Source organism: Rhinolophus hipposideros (assembly GCF_964194185.1).
Source record: "Rhinolophus hipposideros genome assembly, chromosome: 3".
NCBI classification, from domain to species: Eukaryota; Metazoa; Chordata; class Mammalia; order Chiroptera; family Rhinolophidae; genus Rhinolophus; species Rhinolophus hipposideros.
The window spans coordinates 56,381,228-56,405,486 of record NC_138049.1 but is presented as its reverse complement, the minus strand read 5'-3'; the positions used below and the strand labels follow the sequence as shown (position 1 = coordinate 56,405,486).

The following is a 24,259-nucleotide window of genomic DNA, read 5'->3' as shown; positions in this document are numbered from 1 at the left end:
AATATTGCTAAATTGATAAGGGAACCTAAAGATGCCAAGAGCAAGACCAAGAAATAAATAGGTAACATATAAAACAAAGGATTACTATCCATAATAAGCTAATTAAAAAACAAAACTGCAAAAGACTACGGACAAGTAATTAATAAAGAAAATATAAAAAGACAATGAAATTATGTAAAAAATTTCAACTTTACTGGTAATCAGAAAATTGCGGAAAGAGGGATTCAATATTACTTTTAATGCATTAGTTGGCAAAACATAAAAATAATTGATATTGTCCACTACTGGCAAGAGTATGAGGCAAGGGCGTACTCACAGTTAATGTATACAAATTAGAGAAACTTTGTGTACAGAGAGCATATACAGTATTAAAACTGCAATGTGCCAATCCAAAGAATCTATTCTACAGCACAACTTGTACAAATATCAACGATGTACATACATACACAAGAAATTCACTGAAATATTACTGTAATACCAAAAAAGGGAAATAACTGAAATATTAAAAATCAGACTTGGCTAATTCTGATAGATCCATTGCATCCAGCCCTTATATAAATTTAAAACTATATGTACTAACATGAATAGATCTCTAAAAATCTTTTCAATGAAACACTAAACACAACAATGATACCATTTGTGGTTAGAAATAAAACCAAAAATCCTATCTATGAATTTCTATATATGTATACTAATAGACAGTAAGTATAGAAAGGTAAACAGACCAAGCTGTTCCCAGTAGTTACCTTTGGAATAAATGGGTAAGATTTTTACTTTTTACTTTGGTTACTATTTGATTTAAAAAAAAAAAAATCGGAAACACTACTTATGAAAATTTAAAAACACTAATAGTTTACATTAGAAAAAGGACATAAATTAGAAATCCATAAACTTACTCAATTTTTCACCAAGCATCTGAAGAATTTCTAGCACCAGCCAGTGGATATCTAAGTGGAGATGTAATAAATGCCATGATGGTGGAAAAAGCTGTGAATGACATTATGAAATGTGACTGAGAATTCATACTATACAATGTATTTGATAGCATATCACACACAACACTCCTCCATAAGCACAAGAATAAAGAATCAATTAACCTATCACTGTTCAAAAGCTCAGGGAAAACCTTTGTTTTATTCATTAGAATATTCTTTCACTGGAGACCTTCGAAAGCAGCATATGTTTTCATTTAAAGGTTTAAGACAGACCACGTTGGGGCTGCTGAATAGCATAGTTAAGGTCCCTTGCAAGCAACCTCTGATTCTACCAAAGCTGAAAGGCAGTAAAAGAATTCTAAAAACACGTTATTTTCATGATTTTGTATTTTAGTTAAGAAATATGTTTTTAAATGTAATACATATCTATAACGTATTTTAAGAGAACTTTAAACAATCATGTAGACACTATTGTCATGCCCATTAAGAAACTTTATCAATAACCTTCCAGTCCACATTTAGTATCACTATAAAAATAAATACAATAATACAAATGTTCTATTAAGACAACTAGGAAGAATAACGGAGAAGGAATTTGCCTTATCAAAAATGGAAAAAAAATGCTACACTAATGAAACAGTATTGGCTGAAGAATAGATAATCAAGAACAGCAAAAATAAGGAAAAGAGAAATGAATAAACATGGTATTTCAAATCAGTAGGGAAAGCATGGGTCATTCAATAAAAGGCAGAATTATTAACTTTTTCATTTATAAGAAACTAAAGTTAGATTTCCCACCTCACAGCATATTTTTTAAAAAAGGGTAAGAAATAAATATAAAAAACAAGTATGTTTTAACAGCAGTATAGAGATGATACAAAAGAAAAAACTGACAGACTATATAAAAAATCTACCTAGCAAGTCAGCTTAACTGCTGAAATAGATGAAAATATTTGAAATACATAATACCCAACAAATAATATCTCTAATAAAAAAGGTCCAAAACAATAATAAAAGACAGATGCTTAACTGAAAATATCAATTAAATCAATACTTTTCATACGATTGGTAAAGTACAAGGAATACACGAAGTCTTGAAAGATGCTTTATGTTTTCTAAGATTGTTTTGCTGTTGTTCTAGAAAAGAATTTTAGTGTATAATTTTTCTGTTGCTGTTTATGTACTGAAGACTACATTCCCCTGCTTTAAAAACTCAGTCTACTGATCTTCAGATAACCTATTTTTTAAAGTCTGCCTAATTAAAAAGCCCATGAAAGGCAAAATCTAGTTTGAGGATGCTTGCACATATTCTTTATTTCTGCTCCTAGATAAATTATTAATTTTTATTTCTTAACCACTTGATAATATCCAGAAAACAAAAATGACTCCAATTTATAGAGACTAAAAGGAAAAATATCCCTCTCCCACAATCTACCCACGAATCTTTAATAAATGACATGATTAAAAGCAATTATCTATTTGCTTTCTATGTATTAGACATATAAACCTGTAAATTAAGTTGGAATTATATTTACTTCTATTTGTAGATATACTGATCCCTGATAAAAAGTCAATTTTTTTGTTCTTGTTCACTTTCATAAAAATATGTAAACCTTTAATTGTACATTTTGACAAAGACATGTTCCTAAAAACTGAATGTTATTCAAATTGGTGAAGTCAAATAGAATGGAAAGGCTGAGAATTCAGGGAATCCATGGAGAAGTATAATTTGTCACCCACATAAAATCACATGGAGAATTTGTTAATTACATCTGTAAACTGCGTCATACTAACAACATAACTTTAAAAAATATAAACTTCAGAGGGAATGATTATTACAAGTAGAAAAAAAGGGCATTTGTCAAAATGATCTTAATTGTATTTCAAAAAGTCAGGTTAGACAAAATGATGTGGTTTTAAAAAAGGTAACTTCTTGAATCTTACTATAATAAACACTAGGGTTTTCCCAAACCTTTCTCAATGGAAAAGATGATACAAACTTTAGAAAATCAATGTCATTTTATTTGCTTTGAAACTTTTAAACATTTGCGCTGTTATAAATTAGAACAAAGAATAACTATCTCTGATTCAGTATATACTATGTTCTAAGCACTTTACTCATTTTAATTTATTTAATTCTCCCAATAATTCTAGGTAGCAGCACCAATTATACAGATGAGGAGACTGAGGCAAGAGATGTCACTTGCCCATTGGCACATAATAAAAGGACAAGCCAGAATTTCAACTCAGGCAGTTTGGTTCCAGAACTGCACTCGACTAATTTCTTTCATTCTTGAGTGAGTATTCTGTGTGGGAAGAAAAAAACTGATAATTTGAAAATTAAGTAAGTCAAACCTTAATCTGGTTTTGACTTTCATATGCTCCTGGATTAATACTGCGCAGTTCAGAGAGATGTCCAACATACAAGAGTAATCCATGCAGCTCATCAACCAACATTGAGGGAAGCTGAGCCTCCAAAACTTCATAGGGATGAACAGGAACATGACTCTCAGCATTCTGTACTTTCAGGTACCTAAAACACGATTAGATACAATAAACAACCCGAGTCTGGATGGATATGCACTTAGAAATTCATGCACAGTGCCGGCCCCACACTGCGGATGTTTGCAGGGGAGGGGAGGGGGCCTCCATCTGTTTTGTGCTTAGGCACCCCATGAGTTGCCCAGCCTTAAAGCTGAAACACGGGGGTCCCCTGACTATTCCACTCCCCTCCTCCTGTTCCCATCTCTCCCTACCTTCCCCTTAGAAAGAAATAAAAAAAAAAAGAAATTCATGCAATAATCAAAACCCTCATCTGATGTCCTACCTGAAGATGAAAACTTTAACATAATGAAGAAATGTTACACACTGCTGCCTAATGTCGTCTGCTTTGCAATGTAGGGTTGATATCTTCCCTGAAACCAAATAATTAATTAGTAGGCAGTGACAAAACATTTTCGTAAGCCATACAAGCAGCAATTCTCTATCTCCTAATTTTTTCCATTGACTCCTATATGGTTCTTACCACTCCTTCTTCCCCCCCACCCACACACACACTAAAAACTGCTCTTATTAAAGTCACCGGTGAAACCCATCTAATGGATACTACCTGTCCTTGCAGTAGCAACGGCTATACCTGGCTTCACAGACACCACATATTGCCAGTCTTCTTTCTTCCTCCCCCGCATATCCTTTCTCCTACCTCTCCTTTATTGGCTCCTCCTCCTCAAGCCTACTACGTATATGACGGCTCTTCAGGACTCAATCCTGAGTCCTCTCTTCTCCATACATCTCTTCCTACACATGTAATCCCATCACTTCCTTTATTTCAAAATGATAACGATTTGAAAAGGTTTACCTATATCCCAGACCTCTCCTATGCACTCCAGACCTTGCAAGTCAAACTGCCCAGCATCTGTACTTGGAATACACAGACAGTGCAAATAATACATACTTAATTTCTTCCAAAACCTTGTCACGCTGCCCATATTTTCTACACTCATTACAGCTGGTGCCAACAGCTGCTGACACGTCATGCTTGCGCCTTCTACTGCCTTCAAATTATATCTAATCCATCAGAGTCCTATTAAGATTATAAGATTTACTACAACAGGGCTCCTAACAGGTTTTCCCACATCCTCCTTTGCTTCTCTGTAATCCAAGTACAAAATCTACTTTAAATGTATATCAGTTCCTATTCCTCCTAAATCAAAACCTATGAAATGTACCTACTGTATTCAGAATGAAATCAGAACTCCTTATAATGACCTATATTGCCCCAAATGAAATAGTAATAGTGCCTGTCTTTCTCCCAACGTCAACCCATGCCATCTTTCCCTCACTTCAACATTAACATCAGCAAAAATTATCTGGGTGGTTACTATATACAAAACACTGATAATCACTATACGACAAATGAATAAAAGACAATCACTAAACAAAAGAGAAAAGAGGATGAGAATGATAGACAACAAATTCTCATCCATATTAAACATAAAGCAAAACTTATTTCTAATTTTGAATTCACGAGCAAACACTGCCACTGTTTTGGCAAAACCAATGTATAAGAGTCAAGATATTGTACACAAATCTATATATTCAACACTGCAATGCATTTTTATAACTTAATTATATATCACATACAAAACTCATATCATCCCTCAGTTTCACAATTCTCAGCCCACACAGGCAATACTGTCTTAAGAACAACTGTTGTGAACTCCTGCATCCAACCAAGATGGAGTACAAGGAATCATATTTACCCATCTGAAACTACAAAACCAGAAAAACATTTAAAAAAAAAAAAAAGGGGGGTCTTCAGCCACTGGGCACAGGCTATGCAAGACTCCTATCCTAGAGAGAAGATAATTCCTAAGACTACACCAGCTTCCCACCTAGAGACAGTTTCCGGGCTGCAGCACAGGAAGAGTCTCAAACAGAGTCTAAATCACTGAGTTGAGGAGACATGAGATCTGAGTTTAGGCAGGTTTAAATTTACAGAGCAAAAGTATCAAAGAAGAAAAAATTAACATAAAAAAGAGCTCTGGAAACATATAGAGGGTACCCTTTGAGTCTGTGGCTATTCAAGCATGAGAAAAAATAACCGAAAACCAAGGGAAAATACCAAAAAACAATTCCCTACAAAGCTTACACAGGCCAGGGAACAGTTCAAGTTCCCACCCATAAGAATGAAAATAAAATAATATAACAGAAAGAATCCTCAGAAATCTGACTGGAACTAAATTAACATTAGACTAAAGGCTACTTTTTTTTAAGTCCTAACAAAATTTAAAACAAGACTCAAAAAGATCCAATGGATTACAAGTACTCAACAGCGAGCCCGAACAAAATTTAACACTAGTTCGAGAAATACAAGAAAATCCAGAAAGCAGCAATGTAAAATCTACAATGTCCATCACACAATAAAAAATGTACTGGATTTTCAAAGAACCAGAAAACTGTAACACAGAACTAGGAGAAAAATCAATCAATACAAACAGAAATCACAACGATGAAAGACTGCAGTCAACAGAGTTAAAACCAGCAATTGTATGTATACTCTATATGTTCAAGACGGATTTAAAAAAAAGCATGAGCATAGAAATAGAAGGCACTAAAAAAAAAAAAAAAATCCAAACGAAATGTCTACAGACCAAAAAAATACATACAATATCTGAAAAACTACTATATCTGAAATTAACACCAACAGCTATATTTAAGAACAGGTATCAGCAAAACATACATTTTTTTGTATGTAATTCTGCCTCAACTGGAAAACATCTGGGTAGTATAATGAACAAGAGAACAAGAACCATATGCACATCAGTAAATGACCCAACAGGAGGGCTTTCTGGGGAGGGCTGAGGGCCAAGGCTAGCTATGTGAATTTATTAACAAGGCCCTGACAACTGCATGACAGGGATGGTCTTTAATCCTGCTAACCCGTCCAACAAATCTATCCTGAAAAGTTTTTTTTTAAGCAACAAAAACAGCCAAAATGTCAGTGTAACAAATAACCATTTCAACAAATAGTCCATTGTACTGTTTTCAGGCAATGGAATAATTTCAAGGAATAATCTTGCATAATAAATACCTTCCTCAAACCCAATTTAATTAAGTCACCCTGTGTAGTATTTTTGCTGTGTCTATAATCTTTTAGAGCCTTCCCCAGCGTTTCAAAATGTAATTCTCACTCTTTGGCATGGTTTACAAAGAAACTGTGATTGCAACCCTTCCAAATTCATCCCTCTCACACATACTATGATCCAACCATACATCATTACAACTTACTTCCTGCTCCCTGAAATTTTATTCTACATACTGCAATGTCTTTATCTATATCTACCTGGGACTCTTCCTGTCCCCAAAACTTTCCCAAATCTGTTGCCTAGCTAAGTTCTCCTCATCCTTAGAGACTCAGATCTGGCATCACTCAATGAAGGACACATAAACAGATGAAGACCTTGGCTCTCGTAACAGTTTAAACATATCACTGTCCCTATAGTTTTCTATGTATCATGTTGACCTATGCTTGCATGTCTATCTGTCCTACTCAACTGCAAGCTCTTCAGCAGCATACTTTTCCACTTGGTTTTTCAGCACCTTACACTGTACCTGGCATGAAGCATGGACTCAGGTGATAATGAAACAATAATACTCAACGTTTACTGAGAAAACAAAACAAATAAAACAGCCCTGAAAGCTGATAGCAAACAGTTAGGCTATAAAGTTCCCTATTGTAATTAAACAATTTTCATAAAATATCAAAAGTAATCAGACTAACCTCCCACCTGTCAGAATGGCTATTATCAAAAAGTCAGTAAATAGCAAGCGTTGGCGAGGATGTGGAGAAAAGGGAACCCTGTGCACTGTTGGTGGGAATGTAAATTGGTACTGTCACTATGGAAAATAGCATGGAGGTTCCCTCAAAAATTAAGATAGGACTACCATCCAACCCAGCATTTCCAATGCTGGGTATTTATCTGAAAAAAATGAAGACACTGATTCGAAAAGATATAAGCCCGCTTATGCTAATTGCAGCGTTATTTACAATAGCCAAGCTATGGGAGCAGCTTAAGTGTCCACCAACAGATCAATGGGTAAAGATGTGATACACCCCCACCCCCACCACCACCACCAAACACAACGGAATATTACTGAGCCATGGAGACAGAATGAAATCTTGCGATTTCTGACAACATGGATGGACGCAGACGGTATTATGCTAAGTGAAATAAGTCACACAGAGAAGACAAATTACAATTTCACTTATATGTGGAATCTAAACAAAACAAAAGAAAACAAAAACAAACAGACTCAAGATACAGAGAACAAACTGATAGATGCCAGAGAGGAAGCAGGTAGGGACATGAGTAGACAAGGTGAAGGGGATTAAGAGGTACAAACTTCCAGCTCTAAAATACTTAGGTCATGGGGATGTAATGTACAGCCTAAGGCATACAGTCAATAATATCGTAATAATTTTGTGTTGTAATAGATGTTTACTAGACTTACCGTAGTGATTACTTTGTATATAAGATATATAAATATCAAATCATTATATTGCACATCTGAAACTAATATAATATCGGATGTCAACAATACTTCAATAAAATAATAAAAAAATTATCAGATAGGGCCACTCCAGGACTATGGTAAAACAAGACAAAAAGAAAACCTCTCTGTAACCATGTCTGAACACAGAAACAAAGCATAAGGCAATCACACAAAAACAAAATACAAAAACATTCCCCTTTTCTAGCTAACATGACTATTGCATTATAGTTACAACCCTCCATAACTTCCCTTTGTTTGTCCTACCTCCTATATAAAAATTAATATAATCATCCAAGTACTCCTTTACTTAACAGCATCTAATCCAGAACAAAGTACTAACACCCTTAAACTCTACTCAAAATCAGCTGACACAAACCCCTCTCTACTTCCTCTATTGAGACACCCCACCTGCTCCTCATGATGCATTTCCCCTTGTTTTAGTAAGCCACTAAACCTTTTTTTAACCAAAGGTGTGTTCCTGCCGATCAATGGACATCACTAATAAGATACTAGGATAAGCACTTAAACATGCATTATGTCATTTAATTCTCACACAAATTCAATGAGGTGGGAACTATTACCAGATATGAGACCCACAATTAGCTAGGGTTGGAACCAGATCATCACAGAGCCATGATTCTAAATACAAAGTGCACCTAAACTGCCAGAAAGGAAAAGCAGCTGGCCTGCACTAAAACCCACTGCCCCTCAATACCCTTCACAACCTTAACTATACCAAGTCCCCGCAAGATCAGTAATTTATTAAGTGTCAAAAACAGACAGAAAGCAGAAAAGAAGAAGAAGAAGACAGCAAAAGGTCTGGTATAGTTCTCTTATAAGTTCTCCATCCAACTCCCCATCCCCAAAGCAAGTTACTAACAGATGTTTAGCCTTAAATCAACTTTACCTACAGACTTGAAAAAATATTATAAATCTTAGCTACAACAAACTTTCAGTGTCATATTTTGTCTGAACACTAAATATACTTTATCCTGAACTTCTGACCTAACACTGCCACCATGTTAGTATGATATCCCAATTATCAACGTAGATCCATGTGCCATTCACTATAATTTGCCTTTAAACACACAACTTACCAAAATCACAGCTGGCCTGTAATAAAGTTTCCAAGTTGTACAGTTGTTGCCTAATTTAAAAAAATGTATGTGAGAGTTAATTTTAGAATAGTTTAAAGCATGTAAAATTATACAGATGTTTCCAAATCTATTAGCTTCAATGTGTCCCATTTGTGAGTGACATTTAATACTTCATGAATGTTTACTACAGGGTCAGCTTTAGGCAAGATAACTTTAAGAAAAGCTAAAATATGCCTTTGTCTGACTTTCCAAAAATATCTATTAAAAGCTGCATATATGTAAGAAATGATATCAAATATCATAGATTTCACTATCAATTAGATACTGTTTAAATCTTCAAGAAGTTTAAGATACTTATATAAAATATCCTAGGTTAACAGTTACATAATGAAATTTTAAGTTGTATCACACAGTTTCAGTAGGAGTTCAAAAAGGAACAATGTCGACTAGAGTTATCAGGCAAAGTTATATTTATAATGTTCCAACTTAATTCCTGAGAACTAATTCCTTAATTCCACTTTCCATTCATCCTAGCTGCCTTTCGACTCCTAAAGATTGACCCATATTCATGACCCGTGTCCTAGATAAAGACTCAACTCATTCTGTAATGTTCAGAATTAGAGAATCATTCACTTAGCCTGTTCACTCAATAAAGCATAGAACATGGCACAGATACAGTGACACATAGGGTCTTATGGGATGAGGGTGGGAGGAGAAATCCCTTCTCCACCTTTCCATTTTCATTTAAATGTAGCATATATACATTCTTAATGTATTTTTGGATATTTAAAAACAAAACGAAACATACCTGAATAAATGAAATAGCACTCTAGATGAATTCACTAATGCTGTTTCAGTAACCCACTGAATGCCAAATATTTCCACAGTATCCTCTTCAAAATTAGTTGGTAAAGGATCAAGATTCAAAATTAATCTGAAATGAAAAGTGATTTAATCTCACGAAAAGTATGCTAAATCTCATTACTATAGCAGGTCATTTTTGACATTATATGAGCCTGTATTATACATGACATGCTAACAATGAGATTCTAAAGTCACAAACGATATACCTTGGTACCTTACATATTCAGGAACACTACAGCTAGACTGTATTAAAAATTCAGTCTCAAGAGCAATGTCATTTTATGTGAAAAATGCGTGGAGTACAGGGAACACACTTTCGCCTGTGTTTAATAGTGGTCTTCAGTTGTAGAATTTCATCCTTTGAGGAGGCATTTAATTTTTAAAACAGCTAAAAGTTATTGAACCACGTCTGGAGAATAACAATCAAAATGAGTAGTCTCTTTTAAGGTCTCAAACAAGGTCCAACTGTAACAAAACCAACAAAAATGATTTCCTTTCTGACTGAAATTGCCTCAGCAGGTATTCCCAAAATATTTCAATAACAGCACAACTGCCCAAGGCAAAAATTTTGAAGAATAATATTCCTGTGAACTTGTACAATCTGGTATTTATTAGAAAGCTTTTTTAAAATAAGTCTATTAAGACCTCTCTATATACAGATACATAGTATCAGAAGGAACTGGGGCAACAAAAAATGTGTATGTTTTACTTAAGGATTACTGAACAAATCAGTACCCGCCCCCCTAACCCAAAGCTGAGGCCGCAGTGAGGTAAGAGAACACCTGGCAGAGCAAGAAAGTTGTTCTTCATATCCAAAAATCTTTCAGGTAAGCTCTAACCAGGACAGCAACAACAGAACTAATGGCTTGTATCCCTGTGATATACTAAGCCGATTTACAAACACATGGCTTGCACATCAAAGTTTAGTTAACTCTAACCTTAATTAAATAACATCCCTAACAAACTGATGGAAAACCTGATGAGAGAAAAACAAAGTCTCCGATTTTTCACTTACCGCTTAAGGGCTCCACTGGAAAGGTAGGACTCTCCAGAAAAATGTTTTCCTCCTCCTCTGTTGTCAAAAGCACAAGAAAAGCAAGGGGGTTTGCACCACTCTGTCCCCAGCTCCAGTTCCAAACTGTCGGGCAGGAAAGTCGACGCCGCGGAACAGATATCCATTGTTTACTTCATGTTCTGAAATGTCTGGGGTTTATTATAATTGTCATTAAGGGCTCCAAAGAAGTCGGGAAGGGCTTCCGGGAGGTGGGGCGGGCCGAGAAATGAGAGGTGACTTCAGCAAGTTCCCAAAACGCTCCTCCCCAACACACACACACACACACACACACACACACACACACACACACAAGTCAAATGCACAATCACTCTCTCCCACCGACCTCCCAAGATCAAGGTGGTCAGAACCTAAGCAAAACGCACCCGCGATTGGATGTAGCAGAAACTTAACATCCCGTGTAGGTCGGACCCTGCAGGGACAAGCGGAAAGGAACGTTTGCAGGACCGAGACTTCCACTCCAGAGCTCACCTGGCCCTGCGCCCTCCTCTGTTACTAAACCGCGCTGCCAGCTTCCCCAGTGCCGTGCAAATGCTCCCTTGCAGCCTCCGGGTGGGGATCAGGAGGACCCCGCGCCAATCCCCACTCCCCCCGGCCCGGGGGCAAGTCTCGCTAGGTCCGCACACGGCACACACCCGCGTGGATCGGGCCAATGGCGTGGTGAGCCGGTGGCCTGTGCACCGGTGCCCGTCGTACCTGCTCACACTTTCGGCCTCCGAGACCCGCCCGCCGCGATCCCGATCACAGCCCGGTGGTCCTTGGGATCTAAATCCCAAACAGGTGAAATTCCCGCCACTGTGCGCCCGCGCTCAGGAAGGGCGGGGCCACAGCGGAGCCCGCCCCCGGAGGTACGCTCGCGAGGTCTCCGTGGGAACGGCCGGCACTCGTGAGCTCTCGCGAGAGTCCGCCAGTCCAGGATTCAGTGCCGCCTCGGTCCGCCTTTCCTTTCTTTCTTTTATTTTTGCTTTTTTTTTTTTTAGCTTTAATTGGTGCCTTTGGCCGGGAGGCGGGGCCTCAGTGGGCAGCGAAAAGTGACGAAACTGAGGTGAGAGAAGCAGAGGGACAAACGGGATTGTCCTCTGGGGGCCTGAACAAGGAGCCTCGATGGAGTCCGGGGCGGGTGTCGCGTTCACACCGACCGCCGCGTCTTCGCCCTTTTCTTCCCTCGCTAGTGCCTGCAAGTCTTTCGTTGAGATCGACGGTACCTGTTTATGGATTGTGAGCCGAGCCAGGGCAACAATGAGGTGAATCCAGTGAATGGAAAACACTGATCTGAAAACTGTTGCTCCACTTTTATGCAACACATCCAGACGCTTGTGTAAAAACATAGCCCATTCGCAGCAATTTTATCTTTTCTAAGTGTTCTTGAAAGTCTCCTTCAAAGATATTTTCAGGCTGTCAGACATAACACATTTCAGCATATCGCCGTCTTTAGATTCAAGAAAAACCTGAGAACTTCTCATTCACAGGTGCTGCTATAATTTGAGTATTTGCCGTTGCACGGTCCTCCACAATAGTTTGTCCTACGTTTAATTCCTACATGGGAAACTTAACTCTTTCCTCTGTTGAAACCACGTTTTCTAACACAGGGGATAAGGTGGGGGGCAAACACAATGTGATCTGTGTTCCGACTGCAACTTAGGGCCGCGAGGGTGAGTGCCAGTGCTCCGCAGATGTACCATGAGAGCTCATGCTGTGTTGGGGACCACTGCGGCTGCTGTATGTTCCAGGGGGAGCCTAGCAGTAACACAGTGTCATCTACAGCAGTCCCTGGGAAATAATGCCTAGGTATAAGACTCTTTGGCCCTGGCACTGACTTTTGGAGAACTTGGTCAGTATAGTGGTTAGTACTTCCTCCTCCAGTGAAAACATCAAAATAGACCCTTTTTCCTTTTTCAAGGGCCTGATGTTGAGTGATAAACCTGGTTGAACGAAATGTGAATGGAACAGGAAGAACCTGTTATCTGTAAGTAATTTAAACAAGTACTATAACACGTTATAACAGTAAGAATGCCCAGTAGGTAAAAGATGGCATACTCAAGAGAAACGATTGAAGGGTGTTTAAATGAAAGGGCCATATACAAAGTTGTGGTTGACAGAATTACCTGAAAACAAAAACAGGTGAACTAATCAGAGTCATTATTACTGTTAGGCCTAAAGGGTAAGGGAAAGAAGGATTACCAGAGCCCAGAGACTTACTGCTGTAGGAGACAGCCACCTACCTGCTAACCACCTATGGTGGCTTCATGGAGGAACATAGCCACTGCCTACCTGCAACCCAGCAGGGAGGAGCTGAAAGGATTAAGGATCCAAACCTCTTTCCCTCCACACTCCAATCTCCTCCCAGTGTCTCTCATTGGCCAAAACCAACCTAAAAACAGGGCAAGAATATAATCTATAAAATTCAGTCTCCTGGGTTAGAGTCCAGGCTAACGAAGGATAGACTGTGAATCTGACAGAAGGGCCAATTATATCAAGAAGACAACAATACTAAATGTGTATGTATCAAGTTATAGAACTTCAATACACATAAAGTGAAAAATACTGTTATTTATAGGACAAATAGTCAAATTATTAATGGTAGGTAGAGACTTCGACACTCCTTTCTGTGATTGGTAGAACAAGTAGACAGAAAATTAGTACAGAAGATCTGAACAGCGCTACCGACCAGCGTGACCTAATTGACATTTATAGGTCACTCAACAATAGCAGAATACACTTTTTTTTTTATTTCAGGTGCACAAGACAAAGTAATACTTAAACATTTATCTTTAATTTTACTCACACTGTCTGAAGCCCCCTCCCCCCATCCACTATCCCTCTGACATCACACAGAGCCATTACATTTCCACTGTCTCTATTCCTAATGCTGTACTCCGCTTCATTTGTATGTATATACACATATACATACAAACTTGTAGTTGACATTCATTATTGTTCAGCTTCAGCTTTAGGTGTACAATGCAGTGATCAGGCATCTACAACATCCCTGAAGTGGTCTCCCTAATGAGACAAATGTCCATCGGATACCCTACAAAATCTTTACAACATTATTGATTACATTCCACAAATTAATTTTCAGAACCCCATGGCCATCTTGTGGTTACTGACTGTTTTCTAATTCTTTCACGTTTCCGCTTATCCCCACCCCACTCCCTTCTAGCAACCCTCAGTTTTTCCTCTATGTCTCCAAAACCGTTTCTGATTAGTTCATTCACTTGTTCTTTCCTTTAGATTCCACATATAAGTGAGATCATATGGTATTTGTCTTTCTCTGTCTGACTTATTTCACAACATGATGTTCTCTAGGTCCATCCATGTTGTTGCAAATGGTAAGATTTTTTTCTTCTTTATGGCTGCGTAATACTCCATTGTATAAATGTACCACAGTTTCTTAATCCAGTCATCTACCGATGGGCATTTCGGTTGTTTCCATGTCTTGGCTATTGTGTATAGTGCTGCAATAAACATCGGAGTGCAGAAAGTTTTTTGAATTAGACTTTTGGATTTCTCCGGATAGATACCTAGGAGTGGAATTGCTGGATCATAAGGTAGTTCCATTTTCAGATTTTTGAGATACCTCCATACTGTTTTCCATAGTGGCTGCACCAATCTGCAATCCCACCAACAATGCACAAGTGTTCCCTTTTCTCCACATCCCTGCCAACACTTGTTGTTTGTTGATTTATTGATGATAGCCATTTTGACTGGAGTGAGGTGGTAGGTATCTCATTGTGGTTTTTATTTGCATTTCTCTAATCAGTGAGTTTTAGCATTTTTTCAAATGTCTGTTTGCCATCTGTATGTCCTTTTTAGAAAAATGGTTCTTCATGTCCTCTGCCCATTTTTCAATTGGGTTGTTTGTTTTTTTGGAGTTGAGTTGAGTGACTTTTTTATAAATTTGTGATATTAACCCCTTATCAGATATATCATTGGCAAATATCGTTTCACATTCAATAGGGTCCCTTTTTGTTTTTTGATGGTTTCCTTTGCTGTGAAAAAACTTTTTAGTTTGATGCAATCCCACATGTTTATTTTTTCTCTTACTTCCTTTGTGCGAGGGGATATATCAGTAAATATCTTACTCTGGGTAATGTCTGTGAAGTTTCTTCCTATATTTTCTTCTAGGAATTTTATGTTTTCAGATCTTACATTTAAGTCTTTAAGCCATTTTGAATGTATTTTTGTATATGGTGTAAGGAGGTGGTACAGCTTCATTTTTTTGCATGTGTCTGTCCAGGTTTCCCAGCACCATTTATTGAATAGACTGTCTTTACCCCACCATACATTCTTGGTTCCATTGTCATAGATTAAATGGTCATATAGGCATGGATTTATTTCTGGACTCTATTCTGTTCCATTGATCTATATGTCTGTTTTTATGCCAGTACCATGCTGTTTTGATTACTGTAGCCATGTAGTATAATTTGATGTCAGGTATTGTTATACCTCCCACTTTGTTCTTATTTCTCAAGATTGCTGAGGCTATCCGGGGTCTTTTATGGTCCCATATAAAATTTAGGATTATATGTTCTATTTCTGTGAAAAACGTCGTTGGTAGTTTGATAGGAATTGCGTTGAATATGTATATTGCCTTAGGTAGTATGGACATTTTAACTATATCAAGTCTTCCTATCCATGAACATGTAATGTGTTTCCATCTGTTTGTGTCTTCTTTCATTTCTTTCTTCAGTGTCGTATAATTTTCTGAGTACAGATCTTTTACTTCTTTGGTTAAATTTATTCCCAGGTATTTTATAGTCTTTGAAGCAATTGTAAATGGGATTTTTTTTTCTTAATTTCTCCTTCTGATGTTTTATTATTGGTGTATACAAATGCAACTGATTTCTGAATATTAATTTTGTATCCTGCTACTTTACTAAATTCATCTATCAGCTCTAATAGTTTCTTAGTGGGGTCTTTAGGGTTCTCCATATATAGAATCATGTCCTCTGCATATAATGACAATTTTACTTCCTCCTTACCAATTTGGATGACTTTTATTTCTTTTTTTGTCTGATTGCTGTGGCTAGAACTTCCAGCACTATATTGAATTGAAGTGGAGAAAGTGGGCAACCTTGTCTTGTTCCTGATCTTAAGGGAAATGGTTTTAGCTTTTCCCCATTGAGTATGATGTTAGCTGTGGGTTTATCATATATGGCCTTTATTATGTTGAGATATGATCCCTCTATTCCCACTTTCTAAAGGATTTTTGTCATAAATCGCTGCTGGGTTTTGTCAAATGCTTTTTCTGCATCTATTGATATGATCATGTGATTTTTATTTTTCATTTTGTTAATGTGGTGTATCACATTAATTGATTTGCGGATGTTGAACCACCTTTGCATACCAGGGATGAATCTCACTTGATCATGGTTTATGATTTTTTTAATATATTGCTGAATTCTGTTCAGTAGTATTTTGTTTAGGATTTTTGCATCTATGTTCCTTAGAGTTATCAACCTGTAGTTTTCTTTTTGTGGTGTCTTTGTCTGATTTTGGGATCAGGGTGATAGAGGCTTTGTAAAAAGTGTTTGGGAACCTTCCCTCCTTCTGGATTTTTTTGGAAAAGCTTGAGAAGAATAGGTGATAATACTTTTTTGAACGTTTTGTGAAATTCACCTGTAAAGCCATCTGGTCCTGGGCTTTTATTTGTTGGGAGATTGTTTATTACTGATGCAATTTCCCTGGTGGTAATCAGTCTATTCAGGTTTTCTGTTTCTTCTTGAGTTAGCCTTGGAAGATTGTATGCCTCTAGAAAATTGCCCATTTCTTCCACATTGTCAAATTTATTGGAATATAGTTGCTCATAGTAATTTCTTAAAGTTTTTTGTATTTCTGCAGTGTCTGTTGTCACTTCTCCTCTTTCATTTCTGATTTTATTAATTTGGGTCCTCTCTTTTTTTTAATGAGTCTGGCTAAAGGTTTGTCGATTTTGTTTATCTTCTCTAAGACCCAACTCTTGGATTCATTGATCTTTTGTATTGTTTTTCTGGTTTCTATTTCATTTATTTCTGCTCTGATCTTTATTATCTCCTTCCTTGTACTCCCTTTGGGCTTATTTTGGTGTTCTTTTTCCAGATCCCTTAATTGTGAAGATAAACTGTTGATTAGTGGTTTTTCTGTTTCTTTAGGTAGCCTGCAATGCTATGAATTTCCCTCTTAGGACTGCTTTCGCAGCATCCCATAGATTTTGGGTCATCATGTTTTCATTTTCGTTTGTCTCGGGATATCTTTTGATTTCTTCCTTGATTTCCTGGTTGACCCATTCATTATTTAGTAATGTGTTTTTTAGCCTCTGTGAATTGGTGGGTCTTCCATTTTTTGCCTGTAGTTCATTTCTAATTTCATAGCACTGTGGTCAGAGAAGACAATTGGTAGATTTCAATTTTCTTAAATTTATCAAGACTTGTTTTGTGGCCTAACACATGGTCTATCTTGGAAAATGTTCCATGTGTGCTTGTGAAGAACATGTATTCTGCAGCATTGGGGTGAAATGCTCTGAAAATATCGATTAAATCCAAGTGGTCCAATGTGTCATTTAAGACTATTGTTTCCATATTGATTTTCTGTCTGGAAGACCTGTCCCTTGTTGTCAGAGGTGTGTAGAAATCCCCTACTATGATAGTGTTACTGTTGATCTCTATCTTTATGTCAGTCAATATCTGTTTTATATATTTAGGTGATCCTATGTTGGGTGCATAGATGTTTACTAGGGTTATGTCCTCTTGTTGGATCAATCCCTTTATTACTATATAGTGCCCATCTTTGTCTTTTAATATGTTCTTCATTTTAAAGTCTATTTTGTCAGATGTAAGTATTGCAACTCCAGCTTTTTTCTCATTTCCATTTGCATGAAATATCTTACTCCAACCCTTCTCTTTCAGCCTGTGTGTGTCTTTTGATCTGAGGTGAGTCTCTTGTATACAGCATATACAAGGGTCTTGCTTTCTTATCCAGTCAGCCACAGTATGTCTCTTGGTTGAAGCATTTAATCCATTTACATTTAAAGGGATTATTGATAGCTACATAGTTATTGACATTTTTAATTTTGAAGTTAGATTGTTTTCATCTTTCTTCTATTTACAGAAGTCCTTTTAGTATTTCTAGCAATGCTGGCTTGGTGGTAATAAATTCCTTTAGCTTATTATTTTCTGGGAAGCTCTTTATCGCTCCATCAACTTTAAATGATAGCCTTGCTGGATAAAGTAATCTAGGTTTTAGGCCTTTTTTTCCCATCACTTTGAGTATCTCCTGCCACTTCCTCCTGGCCTTCAGTATTTCTGTAGAAAAGTCATTTCATAGTCTTATGGGAGTTCCCTTGTATGTAATGCTGTGTCTTTCTCTTGCTGCTTTTAGGATTCTCTCTTTGTCTTTAAGCTTTGCCATTTTAACTATAATGTGTCTTGGTGTGGACCTGTTTGGGTTTATCCTGGTTGGAAATCTCTGCACTTCCTGGGCTTGTATGTTGGTTTCCTTCATCAGGTTAGGGAAGTTTTCGGACATTATTACTTCAAATATGTTCTCAATCCCTTGTTTCCTCTCTTCACCTTCTGGTAGTCCTATGATGCGTATGTTGTTGCTCTTGATGTTATCCCAGATGTCTCTTAAACCATCTTCATTGTTTTTTATTCTTTTTTCTTTCTGTTTTTCTGTTTGGGAGATCTCTGCTAACTTGTCTTCTAAGTCGCTGATTCGATCCTCTGCTTCATCTAACCTGCTGGTAATTCCTTCAAGTGAGTTCTTTATTGCAGCAATTGTGTTCTTTATTTCTAACTGGTTGTTCATTATGATTTCTTTATCCTTCTTTATGTCATCTCTAAGCTCCTTAAACATTCTTATCATCAGTGTTCTGAACTCTGTCTCTGATAGGTTGATTACCTCTGTTTCATTTGGTTCCATTTCTGGAGGTTTCTTCTGTTCTTTTATTTGGGACATGTTTCTTTGTTTTCCCATTCTGGCTGACTGTCTGTGTTTGCTTCCATGTGTTAGGTAGATCCCCTAGAGTTCTTAGTTCTTGCTGGGTTATCTTATGTAGTATGTGTCCTTTATATTTGACTTGCACTACTTCGTTCTTCTCCTCTGCTCCTCACCTCCTGCGCTCCAAAGGTGACTCTTGCGTTGTATATATTGTCCTGTTAGAGAAGATCTTTAATTGCTTTTCGCTTGTGAGTAAGTGGGGTTAACTTCTAGGCTGACTAGTTTTGAGACTTGGCTCTGTCCACCGCAGGGTGTTCTATTGCGTGAGGGTTGACCACTTAAATGTGGTTTGGCCTCTATGGACTCTTGTGCCTATAGAGAATTCCCTCTGGGCATGTCACTTGTAGGTCAAACCCGGTAGTACTCTGGTTTGGTCTGGAGTTTACCTCTGGGTGTGTTGAATATTGTGCCTCTTAAGCTGAGCCCTGGTAGAGCAATTTCAGAACAAAGCAAATCACCAAGCTCAACAACAACAACAACAAAGAAAAAAATCAAATGCATTCACATGTAAAAACAACCGACAACCCACACTCAACACAGGCAAAGATATCAAAGATATAAAGACAAAACATAACAAAACAAAAACAAAAAAACAAAACAAAAAGAAGTAGTGCCAGTCTTGGCTTAAACCCACCAAGTAATCTCCAGGTTGTCCTCTGCTGTACCAAAGAGTCCTTTGTGTATTGGGCAGGCAGACCTGTCACCTGGTGCCCAGAGTGACGTTGGGACTGCACATTTAGATGCATGGGGCTGAGGGGTCTGCATGATAGTTTCTACAAAGTCAGTGTAGTTTCTGCCCTTTCCTGCACATATGTGCACTGAGAATAGCACCACCAGCCCTGTGTCCAGTTCTCCTGAGTCTTTGGGCACTTCTTCTGTGTGTGTGTGTGTGTGTGTGTGTGTGTGTGTGTGTGTGTGGCGGGTGGGAGATTTCTGAGCTGCTGAAATCCCAGAGCTGCATCTGGCGCCTACTGCTGATCCCTGGGAGTGCCTCCGCAGTTGTAATTGCCCTGCCCCAGGCAGGCCAGAAAGGGTGGGGGCTGAGGATGGAAGGGTCTTCTGTCTCCTAGCCCAGCCGTCTCACACTCTTCCTGTAGGCCAGAAAAGGTGGTAACTGAAGGTGGAAGAGTCTCTTCTCTCCTAGCCCAGCAAAAATCACACTCTTCCCAGCCTCTTCCCTGGGTCAGAGCTGCATGCTGGTCTTCCCAGAGCCTGAGCACTAAGGCTCCTCTGTAATCTGACACTACTCCTCAGTTCAGGGGCCAGTTTAAATCTCTGGAAGGGCGGGGGTAGGATTGGAAGAGCGGGAGGGAGGGGCCCAGGTATGGAGTTTGTGTCCTTTGTCTGACCTAGGGCCCAACTGGCTGCCCCCTCGGTGGGAGAGATTAGCTGTTGGACGCAGGGAAAGGGCCCACCTGCTGGCTTTTGTGTTCTCTGTTCCATCCGGGGATCCCCTGCATCTCTGCAGCTGCAGGTGCGGCTGCGTCCCCACAGCTGAAGGTGCGGGCCGTGTCTCCACTCTGCTCCCTTTCCTCTTCCCCTGCTCACCCAATTTGCCCACCTTCAAGTAATACTTGCACGAGTCTCTTAGCTGTTCTGCGTGATAAGCAGAGAGTCCTTTGATGGGTTATAGATGTCTCGTTTGTGATAAGATCCAGAGGAGAACTCAAAAAGTCCACCCCACTGCTGCCATTCCTATGACATCACCCCAGAATACACTCTTAATAAGTGCATCTGGAACATTGACTAAGAAACTGTTAGTTCTCTTAATAAGTGCATCTGGAACATTCACTAAGAAACATTCACTAATAATCTGAGAAATAAAAAAGTAATACTAATTCATTAACTTTAAAAGGATTGAAATCATACAAAGCATATTATCTGACCACAATGGAATGAAACTGGAAATATATAATAGAAAGCTATCCAAAAAAAACTCTGGAAATTAAGTAACACACTTCTAATTGGATTAACAGAAATCACTATGAAAATCAGAAAATACTTTGAATTAAATGAAAATAAAAACATTAAATTTTACATTAGTTGTTAACATTAGGGAAGAAGAAAGAGCTCAATTCAATAATTTACATTTCTATCTTAAGAAACTAAAATAAATAAATATAAATAAAACCAAAACAAGCAAAATGAAGGAAATAATGGGGTAGAAGTAAATGGAATTAAAAAGAAGAAAAGGAGAGGAAATAAAATCAAAAGTTAGTTCTTTGAAAAGATCAATATAATTGATTTTTAAAAAAACCCTCTAGCCTGACTGATCCAGAAAAATAGAGAGAAGATGCAAATTACCAGTATTGGGAATTAGAGATGTTATCGCTACAGATTCTACACACATTAAAAGGATATTAAGAACATTTTTATGTCAATAAACATAGATGAAATGGACAAATGCCTTGAAGGATACCAACTTCCAAAGCTCACGAAAGAAGAAAAAGATAACTTGAATAGCTCTATATCCATCTTAGTAATTTTAATCTTTATTTTAAAAGACCTATTTCTTTCTCATACCACACACACTTCTTACAAGAAATTCCAACACCGTTCCCATTGCTGCATCTACTGTGAGGAAGAAGACCATTCTCAGCAATCAGACAGTGGACATTCCATAAAATGTGGACATCACTGACCCTTCAGAGTTATTGACCCTTCACACAGTTATTGTGAAGGGTCCCAGAGGTACCCGGTGGAGGGACTTCAATCACATCGATGTAGAACTCAGTCTCCTTGGAAAGAAGAGGCTCCGGATTGACAAGTGGTGGGGAAACAGAAAGGAACTGGCTACTGTTCAGATTATCTGTAGTTATGTACAGAACATGATCAAGGGTGTTACATTGGGCTTCCGTTACAAGACGAGGGCTGTGTATGCTCACTTCCCCATCAATGTCATTATCTAGGAGAATTGTTCTCTTGTTGAAATCCAAATTTCCTGGGCGAAAAATACATCTGCAGGGTTCGGATGAGGTAAGGTGTTGTTTGTTCAGTATCTTAAGCCCATGAAGATGAGTTAATTCTTGAAGGAAATGATATTGAACTTGTGTCAAATTCAGCTGCTTTGATTCAACAAGCCACAACAGTTAAAAAACAAGGATATCAGAAAAATTTTGGATGGTATCTATGTTTCTGATAAAGGAACAGTTCAACGGGCTGATGAATAGGATCTACGTTGTCCAGCTACATAAACACCAAGATGTTAAGTGATTCCTCAGACTAATTTGTGGTATTTTAAATGCAATAAAAGTCATGTATTGATTTGAGAAAGAAAAAAGAAAAAAAGAAACTACAAGACCAGATAGATTTACTATTGAACTCTAGTCATTTAAGGAAGGGATAACACCCAATCTATACTAACTCTTCCAGAAAATAGAAGAGGATGGAATACTTCAAATATCATTCATGTGGCCAGAAAAACTTGACAAAGACAAGAAAATAAAATTACAATCCAATATCAGATGCAAACAGAGAGACAGAAATTTTACCAAGTAAAATTCAGCAATAGATAAAAAGGATGACATATACTAAGAAAAATCAGGTTCATCTTTGGAATGCAAGGTTGGTTCCAGTTTCAAAGCACAGTCAGGGTATTTCACTATACCAACACTGTCGAAAAGAAAAAAACACATTATTATCTCAATATGCAGAAAAAAAATCACTTGAAAAATTCAGCCTTTTTTCGTGATAAAAACTCTTGGCATGCTAGGAATAGAAGAAAATTTCCCTAAATCTGATAAATGGAAATTGTGACAAACCGATTAATATCATGAAAATGAATGCTTTCTTCCTAAGATTGAGAATAAGGCAAAGATAACTGCTTCCCTACTTCTGTTCAACATTGTACTGGAGGTAACTAACCAATGCAAAAGTAGGTATGAGAAAGAAATAAAAGTCATATAGACTGCAAAGGATAAAGTAAAACTGTCATTATTCTCAGATGACATAATCATTTATGTAAAAAATCCTTTAAAATCTATAAAACGGTTTTTACTACTAATAATTCTGCAAAGTGGCAGAGTACAATGTCAATAAACAAAAATAAATTATATTTTTCTAGGTAAATTATGAACATTTAAAAATTGTAATTAAAAGCAATACCATTTTAATGGCATCAAAAATACTTAGAGATAAATTTAACAAAGTATGCACAACATTTTTTATGTTGAAAATTGCAGAATATTGCTGAAGAAAATTCAAGAATATTCAATTAAACAGAAAGGTAAAGTGTGATAATGAATTGGTAGATTCAATATTATTAAGATTTATTCTGAAATATATCCAGAAATTCAATGGAGTGCCAATCAATATCCCAGTCTTTTGTAGCAATTCACAAATGCTTTCAGAAATTTATATGGAAATACAAAGGACCTAGAATAACCAAAACAATTTTGAGTAAGAACAGCATTGGAAGATTCACAGTACCTAATCTCATGATTTTTTTTATAAAGCTACTATAATCAAAACAGTGTGCTATTGATCTAAGGGTAGACATGGTCAATAGAGCAGAATAGAGAGTCCAGGAATAGATACCCATACATATATGGTCAATTGATTTTGGGCAAAGATAATTCAATGATGAAGGAAGGTCTTTTCAACAAATGGTGCTAGAACAATTCGATATTGATACATCATAAAAAGGAAGTTTGACCTTTACTTAACACTATTTATAAAATCGAACTCAACATGAATCATAGACCTAAATGGAAGAGCTAAAAACTGTAAAACTTTTAAATATTCACAGGACCATTAAACAGGGAATTGCCAGCAAAGGTCTAGAAGTAGTAAGTTCAATTCTAAGGTGAAAATTCAAGTGCCTGTCATGAAACAGATTTCTTGATTTTCATGACAGACGTCACACCACAAATCTGTTTCTTGAAAGAATGAATAGTCTTTATCAAATGCTGATAAGAGGAATAATAAGAGAAAACCAATTAAGCACTGAATTTGGCAAGAGGTAGGTCATTACTGATGTTAATAAAAGCCATTTCAGTTGAGTAGTAGGGGGCAAATGTTACATTGGAGAGGGTTTCATTGAAAATCGGAGGTGAGTCAGCAAATATAGAAACAACCCAGGAATTTAATTTAAAGCAGAAAATTAGGGCAGGAGGGAGATGTGGGGATCAAGATTTGATGTTTTGAATACAGGAAATGTTAGAACATGTGTGTGAGGTTATGGCAATCATAAAGGGGAATAAATATATATAAATAAATTATAAAAGTAAAAATTTGTGATGCTGAAGAGAAGGGGA

The 24,259-nt window shown here is 37.3% G+C and overlaps 1 protein-coding gene and 1 pseudogene across 2 annotated transcripts in view; one reads left to right on the top strand and one right to left on the bottom strand.

Annotated features, from left to right (window-relative positions):
- MMS22L (MMS22 like, DNA repair protein) overlaps window positions 1–11,850 on the bottom strand; it is a 113,565-nt gene extending 101,715 nt beyond the window's left edge. The window contains exons 1-7 of the mRNA XM_081044935.1: window positions 11,721–11,850; window positions 10,968–11,155; window positions 9,897–10,022; window positions 9,089–9,138; window positions 3,763–3,850; window positions 3,291–3,468; window positions 897–987 (exon numbers count right to left, since the gene is read on the bottom strand). Coding sequence (XP_080901061.1) covers window positions 897–987; window positions 3,291–3,468; window positions 3,763–3,850; window positions 9,089–9,138; window positions 9,897–10,022; window positions 10,968–11,131 — 697 coding nt within the window. The 5' untranslated portion in view covers window positions 11,132–11,155; window positions 11,721–11,850. The remainder of the gene's footprint in view (window positions 1–896; window positions 988–3,290; window positions 3,469–3,762; window positions 3,851–9,088; window positions 9,139–9,896; window positions 10,023–10,967; window positions 11,156–11,720) is intronic.
- On the top strand, window positions 11,556–22,174 carry LOC308494280 (annotated as a pseudogene). Its single transcript has 3 exons — window positions 11,556–11,910; window positions 12,005–12,242; window positions 21,547–22,174. The product of its transcript is annotated as an uncharacterized misc_RNA (transcript).
- The last annotated feature ends 2,085 nt before the right edge of the window (window positions 22,175–24,259 follow it).